The 24,607-nt window shown below is 45.3% G+C and overlaps 1 protein-coding gene across 2 annotated transcripts in view; it reads left to right on the forward strand.

The window, feature by feature from the left end:
* Nucleotides 1–6,094: 6,094 nt before the first annotated feature.
* The window catches only part of CD58 (CD58 molecule), a 29,324-nt gene continuing 10,811 nt past the window's right edge, over nucleotides 6,095–24,607 (forward strand). The window contains exons 1-11 of one of the 2 annotated variants that reach the window (XM_062595174.1): nucleotides 6,095–6,170; nucleotides 15,023–15,322; nucleotides 16,008–16,253; nucleotides 17,324–17,416; nucleotides 18,410–18,466; nucleotides 18,681–18,731; nucleotides 20,354–20,422; nucleotides 20,890–20,958; nucleotides 22,264–22,332; nucleotides 22,800–22,868; nucleotides 24,174–24,242. In XM_062595174.1, the coding sequence (XP_062451158.1) occupies nucleotides 6,113–6,170; nucleotides 15,023–15,322; nucleotides 16,008–16,253; nucleotides 17,324–17,416; nucleotides 18,410–18,466; nucleotides 18,681–18,731; nucleotides 20,354–20,422; nucleotides 20,890–20,958; nucleotides 22,264–22,332; nucleotides 22,800–22,868; nucleotides 24,174–24,242 (1,150 nt within the window). In that variant the 5' untranslated portion in view covers nucleotides 6,095–6,112. The remainder of the gene's footprint in view (nucleotides 6,171–15,022; nucleotides 15,323–16,007; nucleotides 16,254–17,323; nucleotides 17,417–18,409; nucleotides 18,467–18,680; nucleotides 18,732–20,353; nucleotides 20,423–20,889; nucleotides 20,959–22,263; nucleotides 22,333–22,799; nucleotides 22,869–24,173; nucleotides 24,243–24,607) is intronic. The other variant, XM_062595181.1, reaches the window with a different exon arrangement.

The raw sequence follows: 24,607 nt of genomic DNA on the forward strand, positions 1-24,607 counted from the left end.
TGCCAGAAATGGCGTAAAGGGATCATGAATGATGGGGATCATGAATGAAGGTAAGTCAGGAGGTCCACTACTGTGAAGCTGTAGGTGATGTGGAACCATAGTGATGATAAGAAACACAATTTTCATTGAAGATACAATTAAAGAAAGAAATGAAAGTGTAGCTTCTGTTTATTTTCTCTTGACTACTGCAATTAGATTTATTCAGCATTCAAGGCAGACAATGCTAATGTAAGAAGTCAAGTAGTCCTTTTCCCATTTCCTCACTCTTTAGGATAATCTTGAATCATTTTTTTAAAGTAAGTCAGGGGAACAAAATCACTGATGGAATCAAAGCATGGGATAAGAGAGAGCCATTCCTGCATAGCTCTGTCTGCTGGCGTCTAATTAGATTGTAGCAGGGACCTCTTGAAACACACGTTATTTGGGGAGAATTGAATTCAGAGCCTTCTATGTAAAACATTAAATTGCTTGAAGAGTAATCATGTCTTTCTTACCTGCTTGTGCTAAGCTGAGCAGCAAGATGACAGCAAGAACAATTAGAAGCTTTCTCTTCAGCTCCTCAACCATCTTCCTGTTAGTCCACAGCGCTAGAAGTACAAGGACTATACAAAGGAAAACAACTAGGGCAGGACTGTGGAGTTGCTTGATCAGCTTGGCTCTGTTAATGATCAACTGGCATGTGTTCTTTTGGGAAAAATAGGGTAGGGGCAATCACTTCTGCTGTTGATTGACCAAAGTCTGTTTCAGCACAGGGCTTCACTGAAATGTTGGTTAAAAATGATGCTGACACCCCTTTTCCTCTTCATTCTCTTTACCTGAGGCAGTTATCAGTTCATTAGCTAATGAATCCAGTTGCAGCAACTGACAGAGTTAGTGCTTTATCCTTGTCACCTAGTTCTTTCTGCTAAATTCTGAGTGGGGACACAGCTTAGTCATAAGGCTAAAATATGCCCATGACAGGAAGATCTGTAGCAGGGAACTGACTGGCCTTGGATCTGCGTATTGATCTTTTGCATTGTTGTCTCTTTCCTGTATTTCTACTTTTGGTCAGGTTCCACTGACTGCCAAATAAAGACAAAGCAACAGATTGCTTCCGAAAAGTGAGAGGAAGGACAGGCAAAAACGTAAACAGTGGTCAAATCACTGTGATATGCTCAGACAGTATGTTTTTTTGGAGTAGGGACACACTTCACCTTTTTTAGAGACTGCATTTCGAATACTACAAGAAATCAAAAGGATGATCTCAGTTATATACCAGTACTATAAGCATGTAAATACTTCCAACAGGCCTTGGCTGTGTACAGACCAGGAAGCTTAAGTGCACAACCACACTCAGATCTGTGTGTAAGTAGGAGTCCTGTCACACTGTCTGTCACACTATATTCAAGAGATGGCAGTACCTTCTCACTGGCTGTGTTAGCCTTTGAGGTAATAACACATCTGTTTCCTAAGTCTCACTAGTGCCTGTTGGTCCTTCTTACTGAAGAACAAGACAACTTTCCTCTGGCCTGTGTTAAATGGCAAGAAGTAGTGAGAAGAGTGTGCCTGTCCAGGCACTATTCTATAGCTGCTTATTTGAACAACACATGGAGAGATTGGCTCAGTCTGATCAGAGAGATGAGAAAAGGTCTTTCCAAAAGTATCAAATACTATTTTTTTTACAAATATTGGAGAGAGCTGTCATTTCTTTGCCCCAATTTGCTCCAGCCAAAGGCTGTAAGGAAGGGAAGTTGGTTTAGGCAGAGCTTTACTTCCAAGGCTATTCTCAGAGAAAATCCTCTCATTCTCCCAAGGAAGTTAGGCAGCAACAGCTGCCTGGCCTGGAGCGCTACTGAAGCCTTGCTCCATCTGCATCTTCCCAGAGACACATATACAGATATATTTTGCTCCTGAAATACTTGGCTCCTTGTCATACAGGATTCAGTTAGAGAAGTGGGTTTTTAGTGTCTCTACAGTTACACTGCTGATGTTGTCAACATTGTCCATTTTCCAAGCTTGAAAGTTGCAATAAAAATAGCCATTTCCTGGCTTTCAGTCCACACTTCTTTCTGACCTCGGCATGAGACTCTGGGATTCTCTGAATGTGAGACAAAAGCTAGCTCTTAGACTGTAAAGGGCCCATTCCTTCTTCATTACACTCACAGATTTCACTGAGCCCGATAATAATCAAGAAGCAGATAAATATATTTGTGAAATCGTACCCGTAAACAGTAACATTTCCAGAAAACATTGTTTAGCCTCCAGAGTAACAGCATACTTGTGAAAATGGCAAATGTGTTATTCCTTAGAGTAAAGCAAAGGGGACCTCCTAAAGAAAACCAGCAAACACTTCATTCCATTTTTTAACTTAAAATTAGGAAAGTAAGCTCTTCCACTTTGTAATATGATGCAACTGTTACTCTTTGCCAAGTTCTGTGGAAGTTTCGAAATGCTGTGTAATATAAGGTAGGCATTGGTATTACAACTTTACTTTTAAACAAAACTGCAGCCAAGATGTACCATTTGATTTGGTTTTGTACTGTGGGTACTTTCAACATTGTTAAATGACATCCCGGTATGTTAAAAGAGATTCATCTTTATAAAAGTGAAAAGTAGGTTTCCTAACATTTTTTTTTTTTTTTGTAACTTTAAGATTCAGTAATTTCAGGAAATTTTTGATTGTGTCAGCATGCTGTCATGGTCTCTCATGCAATCACAGAAAGCCATTTAGTTCCTCTGTGCTTAAAATACTTTTACCAGTAAAACTATTTTATTATGAAGATTTCTCTTTTTGTGTTTACAAATTTAATTACTCAGTAACTACAGTTATATTAGTTCAGAAATATGCTAGTATCACTTATTTTACTTCCCTATGGGAGTGACTATAATGGTAATAGGGACTTTTAAACAATAAGGAGTTTTAAACTACACTAGATTTTTTTAAACATTTCCTTGCAGTGTACTATCACAATACACAGCATGACTCACTTGAGGATGAGTCAGAGAAAAGGAAATAAAGAAAATAAATCTAATTTTATGCACAAATTCTTTTTGATAAAAATTTGAAAATTGACCTGTCTGTGCATTCAAGCAAATACTAGAAATATACCTAATTCAGCTGAAAATGTCATCTTCCCACCCACAAAGTAACAGCTTGAATGAGACATATAAGCCTTGCAATATGTCAAGCAGTCAAGTGGAGATCTGCTCATGAGGAAATTCAGTTAGATTTGAAAGCTATTAATTGGTAATGGAAACAATGCAGCCTGGGTAGCCATGTGTGGCCTTGGGCAAAACCAAGCATGATTTAAGCAAATGGTGACTATTTAAAACCCCTGTTGTTTTTGTATTTGAGGGAGGGTATGAAATACATGTGTAGCTTAGCTCAGTGTATGTTAAGGCCAAGATCCACACTAGCACTGCAGTGTTTAGTATGCCAGCTTCTGTATTTTCTGTTCTTTGCCCTTGCAGCAGAATACCTAGCTTAGCGTTAGGCACCTAGGCTTCCTACCTATTGTCCCCAGGATTGATAGAGGATCTGGGTTTGAGTCTCACCTCAGCAAGAAGCAATTCAAGCTCCTGACTTTTAGAAGACTGTCCTACCTATCAGACAGTAGGAAATAAAACATTAAAGGTCAGCTTGGCTGAAGAGGGAGGGAAAGCATGGGTAAGTCCGATTCAGTACTCAGTCAGAAAAAGAGGAAAAACAGTCTTTACCTTGAATATTTATTGAATACTTTACGCACTCCTCATTTAGTACCAACATATAACTATGCAGAAGAAGGGAGAATGCAGCCCTGGCACGTATCCCTGTTGTCCCTAAGAGCAGAGGAGCCTAGGTGAGGGTCCTAGCCACTGTACTCAAGTTTCTGTCTCAAGTTTGCTGCCCACAGAGCCCTAATTGTTCTCTATGGAATGGAAGAGCTGCAGCAGGAACAAGTTGGACCTGCTCTCTCTCTCTCTCTCTCTGTGTGTGTGTGTGTGTGATCTCCTGTGGTCCCTTCCAACCTGAAATAATCTATTTCTAAGTGACAGTGTCTGTCTGTGTTTCAGATTTCTCTCTGCTAACCCAGACCTCATAACTACAGGAAGGCTGTAATGTGTGAGAATTGGTATCTCCCCAAGCAATAAGGTCTAACCCAAAGCCTCTGACATCTTGGGAGAATGTTTTACCTGGCAGGAGGACTGGTCAGCAGCAGGGAACAGATCTTCCTGCCAGTATTATACTGCAAGAAGATGGCCATACTACATTTCTGGTGTAAACACTGTGACCTGGAACCTCCTTGGTGAATGGGGCTCCCTTTTGACGCCTGACAGAGAGTGAGAACAGGGAAAGAGAACTGAGGGACAGAAAGTTGTCTGTGGGTTTCTATCACTGAAATGTCTATGACTTGAAATGGCTGGTTTCTATCAAAGGAATTTATGGAATGGGTCAAACTACATTTGCATGCCAGCTATGAGTCATGGAAGTAAGCCTGTTGTTACAACATAGCCATGGAGAATTGTTCAGTATTATTCTGATTTTACAGGAACTGAATGAGATGGCATAGTTCAGCCCAAGTAGTGTCATTCTAGTTCATGCTACAGCCTTTAGCGATGAACCAAAAGAGCTTTCAGTAATTCCTAGAAGGAAGGAAAAAAAAGGCTCAGTGTTGAAGCATCTTTGAGGTTGATTTTGGGGGGGGTCCTCTGGTTAGAGATTGCTGTGTTTGTCAATTTTCTCTGAACCACTGCAGGCACTGTTGCATGAAGAGTGGAGCTGAGCTCCCTGTGAGGGGTGGTGAATGGACTGATCAAGTTGCTCAGCAGTGAGCATTCGGACTTAGAAAGTTAGCCAAGGGATGAACCTGCTCTGAGAGCCTGCCTATCCATCACTAACACTGTGGTAGTTTCACCTGGGACAGGCAGTAGAGCTCCCGGAAACTGAGCATGCCTTGAGAATATAAGATGTGCAGTTGGCCAACAGCTGGATTTTTCTCAGTCTGGACAGTACACTGTGAGTGTACTACAGAGAAATATGGGGAAAGGAGACTGAAGCATCAATTTATCTCAGCAGTCCCTTACAGCTGTAGGAGAAAAGCTAGGTCACAGGGGCTGCTGGAGTATTTGGCAGAGTAACAACTCTTGACATTGCTGATTGTTAAGTTTCCCAGTGTTGTGGTGTTTTCCCTTTCTTTCTCAAAACTGCTCTATATTACTGAAAAGCCATTCACTGGCAAAATGCGCAGGGCATGTAATTCAGGTTGCTTTAATTATGTGAATGGGGTTTTGAGCAGGTAGAGTTGAAGGAAACTCCTGGCAGTTAAATGTGGTATCTGTTTTCTTTTCCTTTTCTCCCCCTCTCTTAACTCAGGCAGAATGGTTAGCTCTACAGAGCCCAGCCCTGCTGGCTCCCACTGAGAATGCTGCCTGGGTCAATCCTGAGGTGACACAGACAAGCATAGGTTAGAGATGATGGATGATAAACTGCCCAGCCCTCCATAAGGCATTGCCAGGTGTCTCCCAGAAAGACTAGTAGATGTTTTGGGGAAAACTGTTTTGAATACCAGATTTTGAGGATCAGAGTCTTCTGAGGTGGTGAGCTGCATGTTAGTTGGTGAAATTTGTTTTGCGACTCCTATTCCACATTAAATTGCTTTAAATTCAGCTTTTGGGGGCAAATGAGCTGAAACGTCCCTATTCTAAGAGCAACACTTCCACTTCAGCCCAAGGTGCTTTCTGGTGTCCTGCTTCAAGAACCAGAAACCCTAGTTTACTATGCTACCTCACACATCGCATACCTTACTATGCGACCTCTGGCAGTCTCAACTTGCCAAGAAACGCCGGAGGTGGCCCTGTACCTTGAAATCCCCTTTTCCTAAAGCCAGGCTCAGGTTTCCAGAGAAACGTCAGTAATTCAGCCCCGGTGGCGGGGGGAGGAGGGGCTCACCCTGCACCGCCCGACCGCGGGGCGCTGCCCGAAGCCTCCATGGGGCAGCAGGGCGTCGAGTGGATGGCGAAGATAGCGAAGGCGGAGGAGAAAGCTGCCGGACGGGAGGCTGAGGCAGGAGGCGGGCCGGGAGGCGGGCAGTGGCTCCTCATCCCTTTCGGTTTCTGTTTGAGCATTTCCAGGGAGCTGCTGGGACAAGCAACGATGCGGCTGCGAGCCTCGCTCGTGCTGGGGGAGCTGCTGCTGCTGGGCTGCCCGCTAGGTGAGTCGTGGCCGGGGCACGGCGGGAAGCTCTTCCCGTGCCCCCTCAGCCCTTCACCCTCTCGTTCGCTTCGGCCAGGCTCCCCGCAGCGCTGCCACCCCGGCGGCCGTGCCTGGGGCGGCGGCCGGGTGCAGCCGGCGGAGCTGGGCGCCCCGAGGCGGCGGGCGGCCGTGCCGCCCTGCCTCCGCACCGCGCGGGCCCCGAGGCGCAGCGCGGCGGGGCGCGACCGTTAACGGCCGTGTGGTGCCCTAGCGAGAGACCTGGCCGGGCGCGCGGCGGGCGGTTTGGCAGGCGCGGTTCAGGCCCTCAGGCTTTGCGGAGCGGGTTGGGCTTTGGGAGGGTGCTGCAGTGCGCGCATCGGCCACAGGAGGAAAGTTTCTGCGAGCAGCTGCGGTGTTTGGCGGCTCTGCGGGGCGATCTTTGGCGCCATACATGCTCGTGGCAACGGTGGTGTTGCCCTCTTGCTCTGAGCTGCTCGCTTTGTTTTACGCTTTGTGGTGAAGAAAGTTAGGCATCATGTTGTGTCCCTAACTGTTTATTTCATTTTCCATCATTCTTGATCGTGGGAGGCGATTGTCATCACTATGTTGGCTGGTAAACTGCAATTTATACTTTCTAGGGTATGGCTTCAGTGGCCTGAGTTGGATTTGATACATGAAAAAAGACTGTATGTTTTATTTTCTAGGTTACTTCTTTCTCAAGGAAAAACCACTGAGGTTCTCTGTGATTTCTTTTTTAGACTTCTTTTTCTTGTAGAAGTAAATAATTAATATTTAATCTGGTGAAATACTAAGTGGGAGCTAAGTGTAACCTATATACCTGAGGAGCAGCAAACTGGTGTAGGACTACAAGCATGAGAAGTATGCAATCAAAAATCACTCATTTCTGGAGTAGTTAAAGACAGGTATACAAAGTTTCTCATTGCTTCATGACTTGTCAGAGATGGCTGCTGTTGCTAGATTGGCCAAGCAGCGTGGCTTGCTCTATATACACCTTCTTATTGTTTCTCTAGACTAAGGGATTTCTCTGTGACTTTTTGTTGCTTTGGGAGTTTACTGGATGTACTTAAAACAGGATGTGTTGCATCCTCTTTTTTTTTTTTTTTAAGACCAGTCTGTTCTTGTTTTTCCTGATGGTTTAAAACAGTAGTTTCCACTACAAAACATTCAGAACAACTCCCTGAGATTTCCTGTTACAGCATTCCAGAAGACTTCAGCTTGCTTTGTTTCAATACCCTTGAGAGATCCTGTTCTGCACTCCAGAGCTGTAAGAGTGCCTAGGACCAATGGAGAATGACTGCGTGTCTGTAGGAATCAGTCTGCCCACAGTCAACCGCAGGATCTAAGCCTCAGCCACTAGTTCCTGATTTGTCTCTCAGTTGTAGCAATTTTTCAGATAAGGTTCTAAACGAGCATCAATATTGTGTGATTAATAGAGCATTCTTTTTATGAAGACAAATATTTATTTATATTTATTTATTTATATTTATCCTAACAAATGTTTTCTTCAGCTTGCTTTTAGAGTGTTTTTAGTTCTGTAGATTGCTAACAGAAATGTTAAACACAGAGTTTTAAATAGTCTGAACGTAAAAATCTTTTCCAGCCATCAGGTATCTGCTTCATATATCTGATATTCTAGTCTTGTTACCTTCCTCATGAATCCTGAATAAACAGAGGAAGTTCTGTATTTCTAGCAAAGGAAAAAGAAATGCCAAAATCCCCCACCCTCTGCTTAAAAGCTCTTAATAAATCACTGCCTCCACAGCTGTGGCTCTTACATCATAAGAAAAGAAATATTTTGGAGAGATTAGTAGTTAATGTTACAAGTAGAACAAAGAGTGAAAAGTCTTGCTGGTAGTTTCTTGGTTTAATGTCATTAATGGTCTTAATCATGAGAAACCTAAGATCATCTTTGATTTATATGTACAGACTCCTTTGGTCCCTGAGTTCACTGTGTGGTTAAGGGTGCTTGTCAAAAAGTAATGATTTGACCATGTGTGTGTGTGTGCATGCATTTTTTTTTAAGTGCCCTTCCTCTGAGTTTACAGCCTCATGAGAGGTTTGAGTGACTTCATGGTGGTGTAGCTGTAGGCCATTTAGGTGATGAAGAATTTGAAAGAGACATAGGTCATGGTTTATATGTTTAAGCTGGTGCTGCTGCAGGGAAGAAAGAAGTAGTTCCCTCTCTGTGCCATGTGTTTGTGCAGTTCTTCATGAACTGAACTACAAAGATGATCTGGCCAAAAAATAATTTAGTCAAAGGAAAAAAGTTATTATTTGGCCAGGTAGTTTTCTCAGTCCTATTGATCATAAAGTTACACAAAGACTGTGTTACCACAGCATAGGGAGTGCTATGCAGATGTGGGGATTAAGTAGCCAGAGGATGTAAATGGGTTTTTTTTTAGCAGTTAAGGGTAGGCTTAAATGCAAGTCAACTGTGTTCCTAAGGAAAGCATAGAGATCAAATGTAATCAGTGTTCTAACTCTGAGAGTAAATTTTCACAAGATACAGTGAACTTCCCTAATAGCTCACCTTTGCCAATAGTGGAAATGCCCAGTTCTCCCTCCTCTCTCCCTTCCCTTGTGTTGCCATGTGTTGGCTTCCTCATTCACTGAATTTATCTCAGTGCTCTAGTGGCAGTGTAACTTGGCTAAAAAGTGGAAAGGTGATGAATGGAATTGGCTCAGTCCAGTGAGCTTGGCAAAGGAGCAGGACCCTGAGACTGCAGGAGAAAAGGAGGGGAAAACCAAGAGGGGAGAGGGAGAGCAGGACCTTCCCTTCACTAGCTAGTGGGTTTAATTGTTTGTCTAACTACCATGAGCTAAGTCTAGAGGGCAAAGGATACTTTTCAGAACAAGAGTTCTCACATTTAGCCTCCCCTTATGTGAGACCTGCAAAAGGGACTTGCTGATTATGTTCGTGACTACATAACTAGCTCAATTCAGGTTACCTCAAAGTACAGGCAGTAAGGGTATGCTAGATAAATCTTGCTGAAGCAAGAGTTAATTAGATTCTCCTAACTATTAGGAAAAATGAGACTGGATGTGTAATCACAGGACAAGGGTAGTGGAAGAGGCTTGAGAGGCATGGGCATGAAACAAGGTCTAGGGAGCTGGAGAGATCTGTGGGATTTGGCAAATAGAAGAGAAATGTGAGTACAGGGAAGAGGAGGAGACTTTCCATACTGAAAGTTCTTGCTATTTCAACTCTCAAAAAATCAATCTGTGGAGCTAAACTTAGAAAAGTTATCAGAGACTCTTACCTCTGCCCTCTACTCACAAACCTTAAACTGTGAACAGAATAGCCCACCCAAGCTGGCACTTGACTGGTGGGATGTATGTTTCTGAGAAGCTGGTTTTGATCTTCTGTTCTCCCTACTCCTCAAGCTCTTTCCTGGAAATGTCCAGAATTGCCTAGTCCTCATCAGCACCAAGATTTTCTGCATTTTGCATGTGCTTAAACTCTGCAGGGATCCACAAAAAAGTCTCTCTGTGAGTTACATAGTGAAGTTTTGTTAGCCCAACCATAGGCTTCCTGGATGCACAGTGGTTGGTATGCTTTCTTCCTCCTTTCCAAGCTGTGCCAGTGTGCACAGAGAGCTGTAATGCAGCTGCACCCAAGAGGGTTTTGTGAGGGGGCTGTGTCTCTGTCTAGTGGTCAGGACACTAGTGGGAAGACTTTAGGCTCTCCTCCAGTGAAGCATGCCTTTTTATTGTGTGAAAATGTCCTGAGCATATGGTTTGATCAGTGAGTTACTGGAGAAAAGGGAGGCAGCATCTCTTTCTGACAGTGTTTTGAAAAGCAGTGCTTCCATCCTGGGAAGGCTTGGAGCTGTAAATCTAGAGTGCAGAGAAGCAAGAGCCCTCAATGAAGTGCATAAACACAAGGGGTTGGACTTAAGACACAGCTGAGTCCTTATCACTTCCTGGTAGCCTGCTCTAGGGTGTGGGTGCTGTCGCCACAGTCTTAACTGGCCCTGTATTTCTGATTAAAGGGACAGTCTTACCCCATGCCCTTCCTCTGCTCACTAGTTTCTGCTCTGGCCCATGCACCAGCACTGATATCCCATGTGACAGGACAAGAAGCGATGGGCAGAAATTGAACCACAGGAAGTTCTGCCTGAATGTGAGGGGGAAGTTCTTCATTGTGAGAGTGACGGAGCACTGGAACAGGTTGCCTAGAGAGGTTGTGGAGTCTCCTTCTCTGGAGATCTTCAAGGCCCGCCTGTATGCAACCCTGGCTAACATGCTCTAGGTGACCCTGCTTGAGCAGGGAGGCTGGACTAGATGATCTCCAGAGGTCCCTTCTAACCTTACTGATTCTGATTCGATGCTCCTGCAGTCCAACAGCAAGTCGAATCTAGGAATTCTAATCTTTCTGTTGCTTTTTTGGTCATGTTAACTTTCAGCCAGGTTATTTCCTGATCATGCTCTCTGTTTGGCTGTGCTGTATGGTTGACAATGATCAGGTATGGAAGGTGGTGGGAAAAACACAAAAGCAAGGGAGAAGGAGGAGCAGGCAGAATGCTCCCACCTTTTTAATCAGCAAAGTCATTTTAAAATGACAGCGAAGGGCCAAGGGCCCAAGCTTGTTGTAGATACTCCCCTTAGGACCTGCCTTTGTTGATGTGTGGAGCTCTGTAGTTGCAGGCAGCCCCATGTTGTCCAGGGACAGCAACACACACCTCTGTGAACTTGCTAGAGGAATCAAGCAAAAAATTCTACTTTAGATGTTGTATGCCAGAGTTGCCGAGCAGGTGTCTTCATCCAGCCCCTCCTTTACAAATCTGATGTGCTATTGCAATAGCCTGCGACACTAGGTACAGCTTACTGTCTTTTGCACTCTTGCTGTGCCTGACTAGATTTTTGCCTCTGATTTTATACAATGAGTCTAAACACTTTCTTACGGGAGGTTAAGATATGAGTTGTGGTTGTGGCCTTTGGATGAATAGGGGGACTGAGGTAAATAATCTGATGGCCCTTCTGGACTAAACATTTATTCCAGGATTGTCTACAATTTAAGATTCTGGTCTTTAGGGTGAATGCTACTCACAGTAGCTGAGGAATTCACAATTAAAAAAACTAAATAAAAAGGGGTAGTTGGAAAGTTGCAAGAAATAGAAAAAAAATCACTTTTTAAAAAAGCCCAACTGCAGAGGCAGGCAGTTCCTTACCATAAGCTAATCAGTAAGGATTTTGCCACCCAGCTTCAGCAGATGGGATATTAACATTTTAATAATGATAATAAGGGAGCCTAACTGATGCTTGTGTAAACCTAATATATGCATTTCTAACAGTTACTTGATACCAAAGAGATTATAGTGGTGGCATTAAAAAAGGGAGTTAGTTATTTCTGAAAATTGAGGTAAGCTAATCCTTAGTTCCAAGAAAAACGTTCAGGTAAGTACTACAACTTAGGTACAGCACGCTGGTTTGTATGTGTGGCACATGTTACAATGGGTGTGAAGGACTTTGCCTTGTCTTGAAAAGGCTGCAATCTAACCTGCACATTCAGAGAAATTATTCCGTTAGCGAGGAGTTCCAGGTTATGTGGTAATGCATGCAGCTGAGCTCTTGTCAAACATGAGATAATCTGAAATATTTTAATTTTCATGTATTGCAAACCAGGCTAAAACTCACGGCCTTCCGTTTGCTGCAGGACAAATCCATACACCCAGGCAGTCACCGTGGCTCAGCTGATGATGACTGACTGTGGCTCTGAGTCCTGATTAGAACAAGTAGGCTGTGAGGCAAAGATACCGGCAGAAGAATGTTTTGCAGAATGAGTTTGTGGGGTTGTTGAAGAGTCTTGGCTTGCACGATGCCAGTTTTTCTTCTTTATAAATAACACCATTGTCGTGCAGTTTGTTTTGAGGAGTAGAACACAAAGATGTGGTATGAGAAGGAATTTGAAATGTATTGAAGGAGGTAAGAGGGGGTAGAAGTCTCATGGTTTCTGTAGAGGCTACTGAAGGCCCTAGTGCAGCACTGTGTTGCAGGATACAAAAAGGAGAAAGGGAGAAAGGAGAGAAACATCATTCTTACTTTAAGCCAACCAAACAGGGCATGTAAGGGAGAGCATTTGGCTGTTCTTTGTTCTGATTTGCCCACAATAGAGAAGTTAGTTGGAGTGGAGTGGGAAAACCATTCCTTTGTCAAATCAAATACAAAAGAGGAAGAAGGTTTATTTGAAAATTCAGAAAATATTTGATGCCATATCCTTTCTTTAGAAGCTCAAAAAGTTGTTGTGGAGACTTTACAGAATATTTCTGTATGACATGTAATTTTTTTGTAAAAAGGAAGCTGACGGGGTGAGTGGGAAGTTTCTTTACATTTTCACCAGAGCAGTGAAGCAGGGAAGTAGGGGTGTCTGATGGCTAGTTTTGGACAAGAGAGGGTGAAAGTCCTCCTGAAGGGATAATCTCTCCAGTGTCCTGCTCCTGGGAGCCCTAAATGACCTTCTGTGGAGGAACCTGTCAGCTCCTTGCTGCAGAGGCTTTGTTTCACCAGCCAGAAAGAAGAGAGTGCACTGTAGAGAGCAGTGCTCCCCTATGCCAAACAAAAGCTGTGCAGAGGTAATGTACTATCTCTTTCCTTTTCAGCTCTGCCTTCCAGTCTGTTTTGCAGGCTTGAAGGAGAAACAGTGTTACCTTCATAACCGCAGTGGGCCCTTAAAACTAACTGAAAAACAGCAAAGACATTGATGGTTTGCATGCATCCACACCTAGGCTTACCAAGTTATTAGGAGCTTGCTGAGCTCTGGTGGCCGTCCTTGCTTGTGTTTTCAGCTCTTAGGAAGTGGCTGCTTTCCTCCCAGGAGGGAAGCACATTATCTTGCTCTTACCAATAGCTTGATGTGCAGATGGCCACTGTGGCTTGGATTACTCATGCTGGCAGGCTATGCCACCACAGCTTGTATCTGTGAGCTGAAGATATTGAGAGGCAGAATTTCCCAGTGGTTAGAGCAGGGGTTTCTGCTCTGCCCTATGAATGCTGTAGGTCTCTGGGCAGTTGAAGACGACTTCTTCAAGGAACTATGCTCACAGAAATTGCTATTATGAAACAAAAGTCCCTGATAAGACTCCAAGCTTCCTCAGGTCAAAACAACATCCTGCCTTCTACTGGTCCCCAGAAACGAATTTGGAGTTTTGGGTTCTCTTCTGGGAACTGATGATTGATCTGAATGGATAGTGATACTCATTTTGGATTGGCAGAAGCAAGTGAGATGTTTAAATCTGTGTGAAAAGGATAGAGGATAAAGAAAGGCAGGCTCTGTTGAAATGATGTGAGAGTGCTAGCTAAGCCTTGTTTACTTATCCAGTCCCTGTGCTTGGAAAAGGCTACAGCACAAGTGAAGTGCTAGACAAGGATGACTAGAAACTGCAGCAGAGTGAGAAAAAATACATTCATGTGTAAATTATAAACAAACTATATTATAAAGTCCATGAGAGGCAAGGCACACAGAAGACCTATATGTACCGTTCTCTATGCAAACACACAGAAATGATGTCCGCTATTTATCATTTTTTGCCTTCTACCTCCTGCCTGAGAAAATCTTTGTTTTTGTGGTGTGACACTAGGCAGAAGAGCAGGACATGTGGTATGTTGACAAGTATTCTTTTTTGCTGACTGTGAAGCTCTTGAGTTGATGCTATTTAAGAATCAAAACCAAAAAGGAAGTAGCCATCACTTGGGAACAGTTGGCTTATAGAAATTGAGAGTAGGCTTCTAATGTATTTCTCTTTCACTACCTGTGATCATTGTTTAAGGGGAGTTTTTGATGATGCATACTGGGAATTTCCCCTCAGTGATTTTAAGCCCACTCAGAGGCATTTAGGAGCAGGAGATCTTAGCTGAAGACTGAAGCAGGGAGATTGAGGAGGCATCCTTTTAGAAGGATCCCTGCCTTTCTTGTCTCCGATTCTACTGTATCCAGAGTATACTATTTTTTTTTAAGGTTAGTTCAAATGTAAACTATCAAACTCTGTAATGCCTGATTGTTTGATTTTTTTGTTTTTTCTGTTATTTGTTTGTTTTTTGTTTCCTCCAGTAAAGTATGATTGCTTTCAGAACTGTTAGTCAGCAGTTAGGGTTCTGGACAGCTCCCACTTTATGCTTGCAGCTCTAGTGGACTTTCACAGGCTGGATGCTATTTCACTTATTTTGGCTATGAAATAAACGAACTTCTGTGGGATATAATGCAGAATGGAGAAAACATTTTGTCCCAAAGGCTTGGCCATTTCTGAGAATTAAATTTGTGAAAAATACATTGTTTTTTCCATGTTAAAAATATCTTAAATGACATTTCCAGAGGAAATCTGTAATACCTGCATGATTTCACAGCAAGCACTTTGAATGGATACTAATTTTTTGTCAGAATTGTGCCTTTTACTAATTCTGTGACTGTTCAGCCAAATAACAAGATGTTGAAAAATTGCTCAGCAGGGTTTTTAGTCTATGCGTTCTCCAACCAGATGCTGAGATAGATTTTTGTTAGTGACAATAATTTTTCCTTTTGTCTTTATGACCAGGCCATGAGCAGGGGCAGATGGCCTAATAGAGATGAACAGAGGGAAAATATTTGATTTAGGATAGGGGAGAAGATCAGGACAATGATTCTAGCTGGACTCATGGAGACCTGGGTGTAGAAGTGGGACAGTTTTGTAATGCCTGTTACATGCTTGTGTAGACAGGCTGGATTTGCATACTTCTTAGCTGACAGGTGCTCAACATTACAACATCCATGATGTGCTTTTAATAGAACTTTGATGAATCTGATACTGGATACAGCATTGGTCAAACAATAATTTAGAAAACAATCAGTAAAATAACCTTTTTTTCCCCCCCCTGTAGTATACATCCACTGTGAAGAGGTGTTTGGCATCTTGGGAGAAAATTTTACTTTTCCAGTAAAAATAGACAAAAAGCTAATGGAAATTACTTGGAAGAAAAATAAAGATAAAGTTGCTGAATGGGAAGAACAAAGCCAAACAGTGTTTTTTAATTCTCTCCGGAATAGAGGATCACTTAACAATGAGACCGGCGGCTTGACCATATTTAATTTAGAGAAGAATGATACTGCCTCATATGCGCTAGAGTATTTATCTTCTGATGAAAGAACTTCTGTCTTAACCTTTATACTTACTGTGTTAGGTAAGTAGTGGATGAACTGTGTAAAGAACTTGCACAACTTTTTTTTCTTTAAGAAGACAGGAAAGAGAACTGTTTATTTGTCAGGGAAGCAAATAGAGGGGAGATTCTGTTATTTGGCTCGGCTGTTAAGTTGCTTAGTCACTTCAGAAATCTTTCAAAGGTGCCATCTAATTTGTGTGCCCATCATTACTCACCTTAACATGACTTTTAGAGTGTGTCTAGATGGCACAGTGCAGCTCTAGACAGAGATAACCAAACAAAGTGACTCAGTTACCTCAGGCAGTATGCCTCTACTGTTAAAGGAGCTCTTGCAGGCCTATTATATTTTCTGGAGTATCAGTACAAAATGGCATTATCCTGTACAGATCTACACAGTTCCACTGATCATCTTTGGAAAATATATGTGGCCAACACCTGTATTAGTGCTGCTGAAAATCAACCATGAAGTGTCTCAAACTAGGCAATGAAGAACCACAAGAGAGACCACTTCTAGAAATGTAGTCCTTTTATCTGTATCTTATGCTGAAGTTACGTAAAATATGCTTGAGCATTCTGTCAGTGTCATGCACATCCCTACCTTACCCTTCTGCTATGCACGCTCCTGCTGCTTATGTTGCCTGATCACATATTAAAATGCAAGGCTGTATATAACCAAACTAATATAGAATGTTTTCTCTCCTTTCAGATCCCCCTTCTGAACCTACAATAATTTGCAACATCAGTGGTGATGACCTTATATTAAAATGTGCAGCAGATTTCAAGAAACCTCTGAAATATAGTTGGAAGTTCAGTAGCATAACAGAGTATAAGCAGCACCAAGATGTTGTCACCCTTAAAAGTAACGTTGATGCTTCAGAGAAAACGACATGTTTCATTAAAATCTCTCAAACAGAAAAGAACTCCGAATTTTCTTTGAATGAATGCTTTCCAGGTAATAAAGATAATGGGTCAGGTGATATACGCAAGTCTGAGAGGCTGATTTGAGAAACAGAATGGCTTTTGACAGCAAGGTTGTTGCTGACTTCTCAGGAAATTGAATTTAAAAGACTTCCAATGCTTTTTATTCTTTATTTGATAAAAATATGTTTAAGATTGGTGAAAGGTACTGTATTGATAGTTTGAACTCTCTAGGAAGAGCCTTTTGCAAGGACCTCAACAAAATAAGGCTGTCAGCTTTGACATGAGTGGTAGAGAGGGAGGGACCTAGAGTGAGGAGGAACATGTTTTCTGTGCACTTAGCAGATCTCTCTTCTGAATCTTCTGGCCTTCATATAGTATAATTAATGCTAGTGACTGCAGGTGCTCTTTTTACTATTTTCCATGAACTGGAGTGAAACTACTCAATCATTTCAAGGGAGTCATTAGAGCTATCAGATAAAGTCACTTTTCATATGGAATGTGTATGAATTGATGCTTTAGAGCATGCTTCTTCTTCACAGTTGGATAGAGAAAGGAAAATTGTCGTTTGTTGGTTATTTCTTCAGCCCAGCTTCAGCTCAGCTTGAAGTGAACTTGAGACTTGTGCTTTTTACACAGGATGAAAATACCTGTTTGGAACCATCTGATTTGTGGAGTGTGTAAGGCAGTCACTAAATGACAGAATTTTCCAGTTCTGTGCAAAAGCAAATTTCATGTTTTTTTAGTATAAAATTCTTCCTTCGTCATCAAAAGCATGCACTAGAGATCAGTTAGAAATAAGAGATTTGCTGAGTTGGCTGAGATTTGGCTTGGCCCTTCTTAGGCCCCTCAAAATGGGAACCCCATTGCCTGTCAAGAAGTAATGTGTCTTCACTGAATTTGGTCACTACATGACTTTCCTGGAGTTGCTATAGCTGTTGCACTAACAGATAACTCTGGTGCTTACATTTCTTGAGGTTACTTTAAAAAAGCAAAAACCGACTACCTATACAACATACACAGAGTGATATTTCTAATGAAGTTGTGTCTGTCACATGAAAATGCTACTTCTTAGCTGATCAATTATTGTTTTACTTTTTAAAGGGGACAGATATTACAAAAGGAGGAGAGCTGGTCTTATTGTGGCTTTTGTCTTGTTACTTGCAGTTGTGATAATACCACTATTGTACAAAAAAGGTATGTATGGCACTTACTAACTGAGATCAACGTGCTTTGATATTATGCTAGTCTAAGGTCCTGTAGAATGAATTAAAGTGCCTGGACATGGGATGGATTGTAATTAAATTACTAGAAACCAGTACAACTTACATTCAGACTCTGTGACCTGCCAGACACTGAAGTGCATATTTGCAAATTTCTCCCTCAGACTGGATGCTTTGTTTACTGTGCGTTTCCACTTTCCAAGTAGGTGCATCATGAAGCTGCCCTCACGATCAGATTTACTGTTGGAACAAGCTCTTCCAAGAGCACGTTGAATACCTTGTACCAAGTGTAATCTGACAGTTTAGTGCCTGCTCTTAGAGGTTATGAGGTATATTCTATTAAAATTCGAGTGGATTGGATCATTGGCTTTCAAGGAGAGACAATCATATTTGAAAAAAAAAAAAAAAAGCCATTTCCTATGTGTTACCATGATGGAATTCAGGGCAATGATACCCTGCATGATAGGGGCACTGTGGGAGTAGATCTATGTAAATCCTTAGGAGACACTTCCATGTTGTAATGAGAGCTGGTGAATAGGTCAGAAGAGCCCTTCATTCACATCTTTTCCTGTAAACAGTTGTGATAGCTAGGATTGGGTGCTTACAGCTCTGTAGATTATTCCTGGACAGTGAAGAGGGGGAAGTCTGTTCATACCGACAGTTGTTGCTTGGGTCCTTGACTTAGTCATACTTCTGGGGAAAATGAAAGAATCATCATTCTAGAGCTACATCTTTTGATCTTAGAGTGATTGAATGGGAACTTGCTTGGTTATGGTGGGCTTCATGGCTTTCCTTTGCCACAATATCCTATTTCACTGGTTTCTTTCCCCCAAGTCATCTAGTCCATTGCATATCCTCAGTGAATATTCTTTATTAATGGGGGGTGGAGGCTGTCAACAAGTTTACAAAAACACTGGATTTTATTTCTGAGTACTTTATCGTTTTTTTCATTGTTGTTTTGATGCAGTTAGACGTCAATCTAAAATAGGACGACATAAACACAGTCTTCAGAAGCATAGTTCAGGTAAGAGAGCTGGAGTGTCATGAATGTATGGAATTTGGACTATTGCATTAATTTCATTGTAGGCTTTTAATTTTCTCTGTAGTACTACAGTCTTTTGTTGGAGAGGTAAAGGAGCATGTTTTCTTTTGGGCCTTAGTTGTTTTACAGAATATGTTTTGGGTTTTTTCCCCCCCAGGACATTAATATATATGTCAAAAATTTTTATTTCTTATAGGAGAAGAGGAGCCAATTGTAAACGTAGACAGCCAAGTACAGTCCAGCTCAGGTATGAGATGAGAAATGCCAATGCCTATCAGGTCATTGCCTTTAACTGTCTACCAATACTTCTGGTGGTACTTCTTGGGTTTAGTGGCTCTCTCTAACATCTATTGTTGGTTAGGACAAGGAGTCTAATCTGCTGTTCCCTTTCTTGCAGTATGTAGGTGTTCTAAGGTAATCTTCAGCATGAGAACACTCAGCCTTAAAGTCTCAGATAAGGTGCAGTAGTGGAGAATCATAGGAACCTATGCTTTGTGTATGCATTAGTAGGAGTGGGCAATTACTAACAATGAATGGCCTGAGAGAAGCCTGGTCAGTATCTCTCTTCGGGATGAATTCTGACAATGGAGAACAGGAGATAGCCTTGGGATGAGGGCTGGAAAAATTGGGGAACTTGTTCTTTACTTGTTGGTTAGGAGCTTTTTTCTGTGCTGAAATATGAGGTTAATATTTCTTTGATTTCTTTTAATCTTATCAGCCTGTCCCATTCATATAAATTTCTTTCAGGAATTTGGTTTGTCATTTTTTGAAACCCAGTATTCATATGAAGTACTTCAGACTGGGCATGAATGTACTATGTTAGGAATGAGCAATGTCCCTCATGGAAATTTTTTGATAGCTGGTCTTGGAAGATGGTCAACAAGCCTGTTTATCTGTGCATTGATTTTGACCTATAATGCTGATGTTTCCAGTGGGTGGGTGTTGTTACTGTACGTGTACCAATAGATTTAATGACTGTCAAAAGTGTTACCACATCAGACTAGCTGGAGTTGACTATTAGTTTAAGCTGGTTATATCTTGAAACACCATCCAAGTGGTAATGAGGCTGTCCTGTTGAGGACACGCTGTTAGTCTGGTGTGCAGAACTGCCTGATCATTGATTTTGTTGTGTTGACGGAAAAACACTGAAGCGTGCTTACCTCCAGGCTGTCAAGTTGCAGTTGTCTCCTTTTACATCCCTGAGCCCTTCCAATTGTTTTGGAAAAAATCTGTTAGAAGCACCTTTTGATGCGTTCTTGGTCTATTTTGCGGGCACTGTAAATTCCAAGAGCCTTCTTGCCTGTCAGGCAGATGATACTGTTTTCCAGTGTTAATATGTGTTTTGGGGCCAGGATCACTGTGGTCTATTCTTATGAACGAAACTAAGTTGGAAATTAGGCAGCCAAGAAAACTGGAGAGTGCAGGAGAGTGAAGACTCTCAAAAATTCTCTGCAACAGAGGTCACCAGACCAAATTCTATTCGAAGAAGGAATGGTAAGAGTTCCTGCCAATAGTATGAGTGCTCTCCTGGAGTGTTTTTGATGAGCGTAGCTGCAGGTGGGATATTGACTTGGGTATATTACTTCAGCTAGTGAAATTCAGAAGAGGATAGAGCAATATGCTTCTAGGGTTAAAAACTACCATGTCACCTCTGAAGAAAGTTGCTATATGTTTAATGTATTAAGTTAATGTTTTTACAGGTTTGGAGGATAAAAAAATCTGATAAGGTTCTTGGTCATGGCCCAGTAAAGACAAATCAAAGAGGGAGGAAATGCAATGAAAGAGGGATTTTAAGGGGAACTAATCCCTTGAAGGTGGACAGTGGTACGCACCACTGGGGACTGTAGTGGTCCTCTCTTCTGTCTGCAGATGTCCGTAGCGCGTGGGAGAGCGGCCCGAGTGCCACGCAGGCAGCCGAGCGTGGCGTGAATGGGAGCGGTAAGTGTCCGTTGTGTGGGAGGGTCTTTGGGCGTTGGCTTTTGCGTAGGGCTCCTTGTTGGAAGGTTGTGGGCAATGCTGCGTATGCTGAGGGCCTTCTGGGCTTGGGCTTGGCAGGGTGTGGAAGGGCGCGAGAGGCCAGCGCGGAGTGCAGTGCGGAGGAGAGCGGGGAGGCGTTGTGCGATGGGCATGTGTTGGGGGGCTGTTGACGATGCTGAGCTGATGGCCCAGCTGTCAGTGTGATTGCTCTTGACTCGCGTCGGAGGAGCGCGCAAAGGCGCCTGCAGCCGTAGCAGGCGTGTCTGGGTGAAGGGCAAAGGGTTGGGGGAAAAGGGCTGGCTTTCTTTGCTGCTTGCCTCTTCCACAGTGTCTCGCCATGTTCCCTGGCGAGGGCTGCTCTCAGTGGGCAGCGGTGGGCAGCGGTGCGAGGTCCAGGATTGCCTGAGCATTGCCTGTCTTCCTTGCAGGTGCCTCCCAGATTGCAGAAGACGACAGGGGGCAGCATCTGGGCGGCTCTCCCAGCCGCAGTGAAGAAGGTATGTGGGGATGATGGCCTGCTTGTCAGGGGAGACTGTACAGCCTAGTGCAGGGGCGTGGGGCAGCAGTGCTGGCGTATGCTGTTTGGGACCGTGCGTGTCACCTGCCCCTTCTTGCCGCTGTGGAGAAGCGGGGTAGAGAAGAGTCGCGTGCTTGTCAGACGGGCTGTGGGTTTTGTGGCTGTGCTGAGCTGCGTGTTTTGTTTGCTGGAGGAACCGTGGCAGTGTTGCGGTGGGCTTGTGGAAGAATTTCTGGGAGGGCAGGTGTGTGGTGCTGAGGTGTTGCAGGGCTGTGGGGAGCGAGGCAGGGCGTTGGGGGACGGTGCGATATTTCTGGGTGCCCGTGTCGCAGCCACACGGGGCAAAGGAGCCTTTCTGAAGAGGAAGCCCCAGGTCGCCTTGGTGCTCTCAAGGCAGATAGACCTGTTGGCTAATCTTTAACAACGGGGGCGATGGAGGCAGCGCTTCAGACCTCGAGTTGCTCCCTGTGCTGTTTCTTTCCCACCTGTGAAAATGTGTGACCTGGAGAGCCTGGCTGAGAGCGAGGGAAGGTTTCCAAAGCCGTGAGAGCCCTTGTGGTTGTTGGTCGTGCTGTGGTGTGGGAGGGCAGGAGAAGATATTGATGTGGAAGGATGACAGGCGCCGTCCGAGATCGCAAGGGTGTTACCTGCAACATAGAAGTGGGCGTTGCTTCTGGGTTAGCACGGTGCTTGCTGGAGTGCTGGCGTTTGCTTTGTGTTGCCATGGGGAGGTCTCTGCAGGGGCTCTGTGGGCCCCAGGTGCACGCGCGTGGGCCAGGAGATGGGGGGACTCCTTGAGAGGGCAGAGAGCACTTGTGGTCTGCCGTCGGTTTGTCAGTGCTGGCCCACAAGCACTAGTGCAGACATAGGCGCTTCTGTGGCAGTTGCAGGGAAGCAAGAGCACGCGTGAGCAAGAGGAAGCTTTGCCAGCTCCCGTGGGTGCTTGTGGTGGCTGGTGCTTGCCGAAGTGGAGACAAGCCGCCCTTTGTGTGTCTGGTGGGAGAGGGCAGTCTGTGCGTGTGTGGCTTTCCGTCTGAGCGGTGGTCCTAGTGGGCTTCCTCAACAGCTGGAGCTGTCCATGTGGGGTTGTGGCACGTGGGGGCAGAGCGAGTGAGGGTGATGGCTTGGAGGTGGCGGGGGGTGCTGGCTCCCTGTACGTCGTTGCTGGTGTTGGCTTCCTGATGCACCGTAGCAGTTAGTTCACTTTACAGAGAGGGCAATCCCTTGAAGGTGGACAGTGGTACGCACCACTGGGGACTGTAGTGGTCCTCTCTTCTGTCTGCAGATGTCCGTAGCGCGTGGGAGAGCGGCCCGAGTGCCACGCAGGCAGCCGAGCGTGGCGTGAATGGGAGCGGTAAGTGTCCGTTGTGTGGGAGGGTCTTTGGGCGTTGGCTTTTGCGTAGGGCTCCTTGTTGGAAGGTTGTGGGCAATGCTGCGTATGCTGAGGGCCTTCTGGGCTTGGGCTTGGCAGGGTGTGGAAGGGCGCGAGAGGCCAGCGCGGAGTGCAGTGCGGAGGAGAGCGGGGAGGCGTTGTGCGATGGGCATGTGTTGGGGGGCTGTTGACGATGCTGAGCTGATGGCCCAGCTGTCAGTGTGATTGCTCTTGACTCGCGTCGGAGGAGCGCGCAAAGGCGCCTGCAGCCGTAGCAGGCGTGTCTGGGTGAAGGGCAAAGGGTTGGGGGAAAAGGGCTGGCTTTCTTTGCTGCTTGCCTCTTCCACAGTGTCTCGCCATGTTCCCTGGCGAGGGCTGCTCTCAGTGGGCAGCGGTGGGCAGCGGTGTGAGGTCCAGGATTGCCTGAGCATTGCCTGTCTTCCTTGCAGGTGCCTCCCAGATTGCAGAAGACGACAGGGGGCAGCATCTGGGCGGCTCTCCCAGCCGCAGTGAAGAAGGTATGTGGGGATGATGGCCTGCTTGTCAGGGGAGACTGTGCAGCCTAGTGCAGGGGCGTGGGGCAGCAGTGCTGGCGTATGCTGTTTGGGACCGTGCGTGTCACCTGCCCCTTCTTGCCGCTGTGGAGAAGCGGGGTAGAGAAGAGTCGCGTGCTTGTCAGACGGGCTGTGGGTTTTGTGGCTGTGCTGAGCTGCGTGTTTTGTTTGCTGGAGGAACCGTGGCAGTGTTGCGGTGGGCTTGTGGAAGAATTTCTGGGAGGGCAGGTGTGTGGTGCTGAGGTGTTGCAGGGCTGTGGGGAGCGAGGCAGGGCGTTGGGGGACGGTGCGATATTTCTGGGTGCCCGTGTCGCAGCCACACGGGGCAAAGGAGCCTTTCTGAAGAGGAAGCCCCAGGTCGCCTTGGTGCTCTCAAGGCAGATAGACCTGTTGGCTAATCTTTAACAACGGGGGCGATGGAGGCAGCGCTTCAGACCTCGAGTTGCTCCCTGTGCTGTTTCTTTCCCACCTGTGAAAATGTGTGACCTGGAGAGCCTGGCTGAGAGCGAGGGAAGGTTTCCAAAGCCGTGAGAGCCCTTGTGGTTGTTGGTCGTGCTGTGGTGTGGGAGGGCAGGAGAAGATATTGATGTGGAAGGATGACAGGCGCCGTCCGAGATCGCAAGGGTGTTACCTGCAACATAGAAGTGGGCGTTGCTTCTGGGTTAGCACGGTGCTTGCTGGAGTGCTGGCGTTTGCTTTGTGTTGCCATGGGGAGGTCTCTGCAGGGGCTCTGTGGGCCCCAGGTGCACGCGCGTGGGCCAGGAGATGGGGGGACTCCTTGAGAGGGCAGAGAGCACTTGTGGTCTGCCGTCGGTTTGTCAGTGCTGGCCCACAAGCACTAGTGCAGACATAGGCGCTTCTGTGGCAGTTGCAGGGAAGCAAGAGCACGCGTGAGCAAGAGGAAGCTTTGCCAGCTCCCGTGGGTGCTTGTGGTGGCTGGTGCTTGCCGAAGTGGAGACAAGCCGCCCTTTGTGTGTCTGGTGGGAGAGGGCAGTCTGTGCGTGTGTGGCTTTCCGTCTGAGCGGTGGTCCTAGTGGGCTTCCTCAACAGCTGGAGCTGTCCATGTGGGGTTGTGGCACGTGGGGGCAGAGCGAGTGAGGGTGATGGCTTGGAGGTGGCGGGGGGTGCTGGCTCCCTGTACGTCGTTGCTGGTGTTGGCTTCCTGATGCACCGTAGCAGTTAGTTCACTTTACAGAGAGGGCAATCCCTTGAAGGTGGACAGTGGTACGCACCACTGGGGACTGTAGTGGTCCTCTCTTCTGTCTGCAGATGTCCGTAGCGCGTGGGAGAGCGGCCCGAGTGCCACGCAGGCAGCCGAGCGTGGCGTGAATGGGAGCGGTAAGTGTCCGTTGTGTGGGAGGGTCTTTGGGCGTTGGCTTTTGCGTAGGGCTCCTTGTTGGAAGGTTGTGGGCAATGCTGCGTATGCTGAGGGCCTTCTGGGCTTGGGCTTGGCAGGGTGTGGAAGGGCGCGAGAGGCCAGCGCGGAGTGCAGTGCGGAGGAGAGCGGGGAGGCGTTGTGCGATGGGCATGTGTTGGGGGGCTGTTGACGATGCTGAGCTGATGGCCCAGCTGTCAGTGTGATTGCTCTTGACTCGCGTCGGAGGAGCGCGCAAAGGCGCCTGCAGCCGTAGCAGGCGTGTCTGGGTGAAGGGCAAAGGGTTGGGGGAAAAGGGCTGGCTTTCTTTGCTGCTTGCCTCTTCCAC

This window comes from Rhea pennata, chromosome 1 (genome assembly GCF_028389875.1).
Source record: "Rhea pennata isolate bPtePen1 chromosome 1, bPtePen1.pri, whole genome shotgun sequence".
NCBI lineage: Eukaryota > Metazoa > Chordata > Aves > Rheiformes > Rheidae > Rhea > Rhea pennata.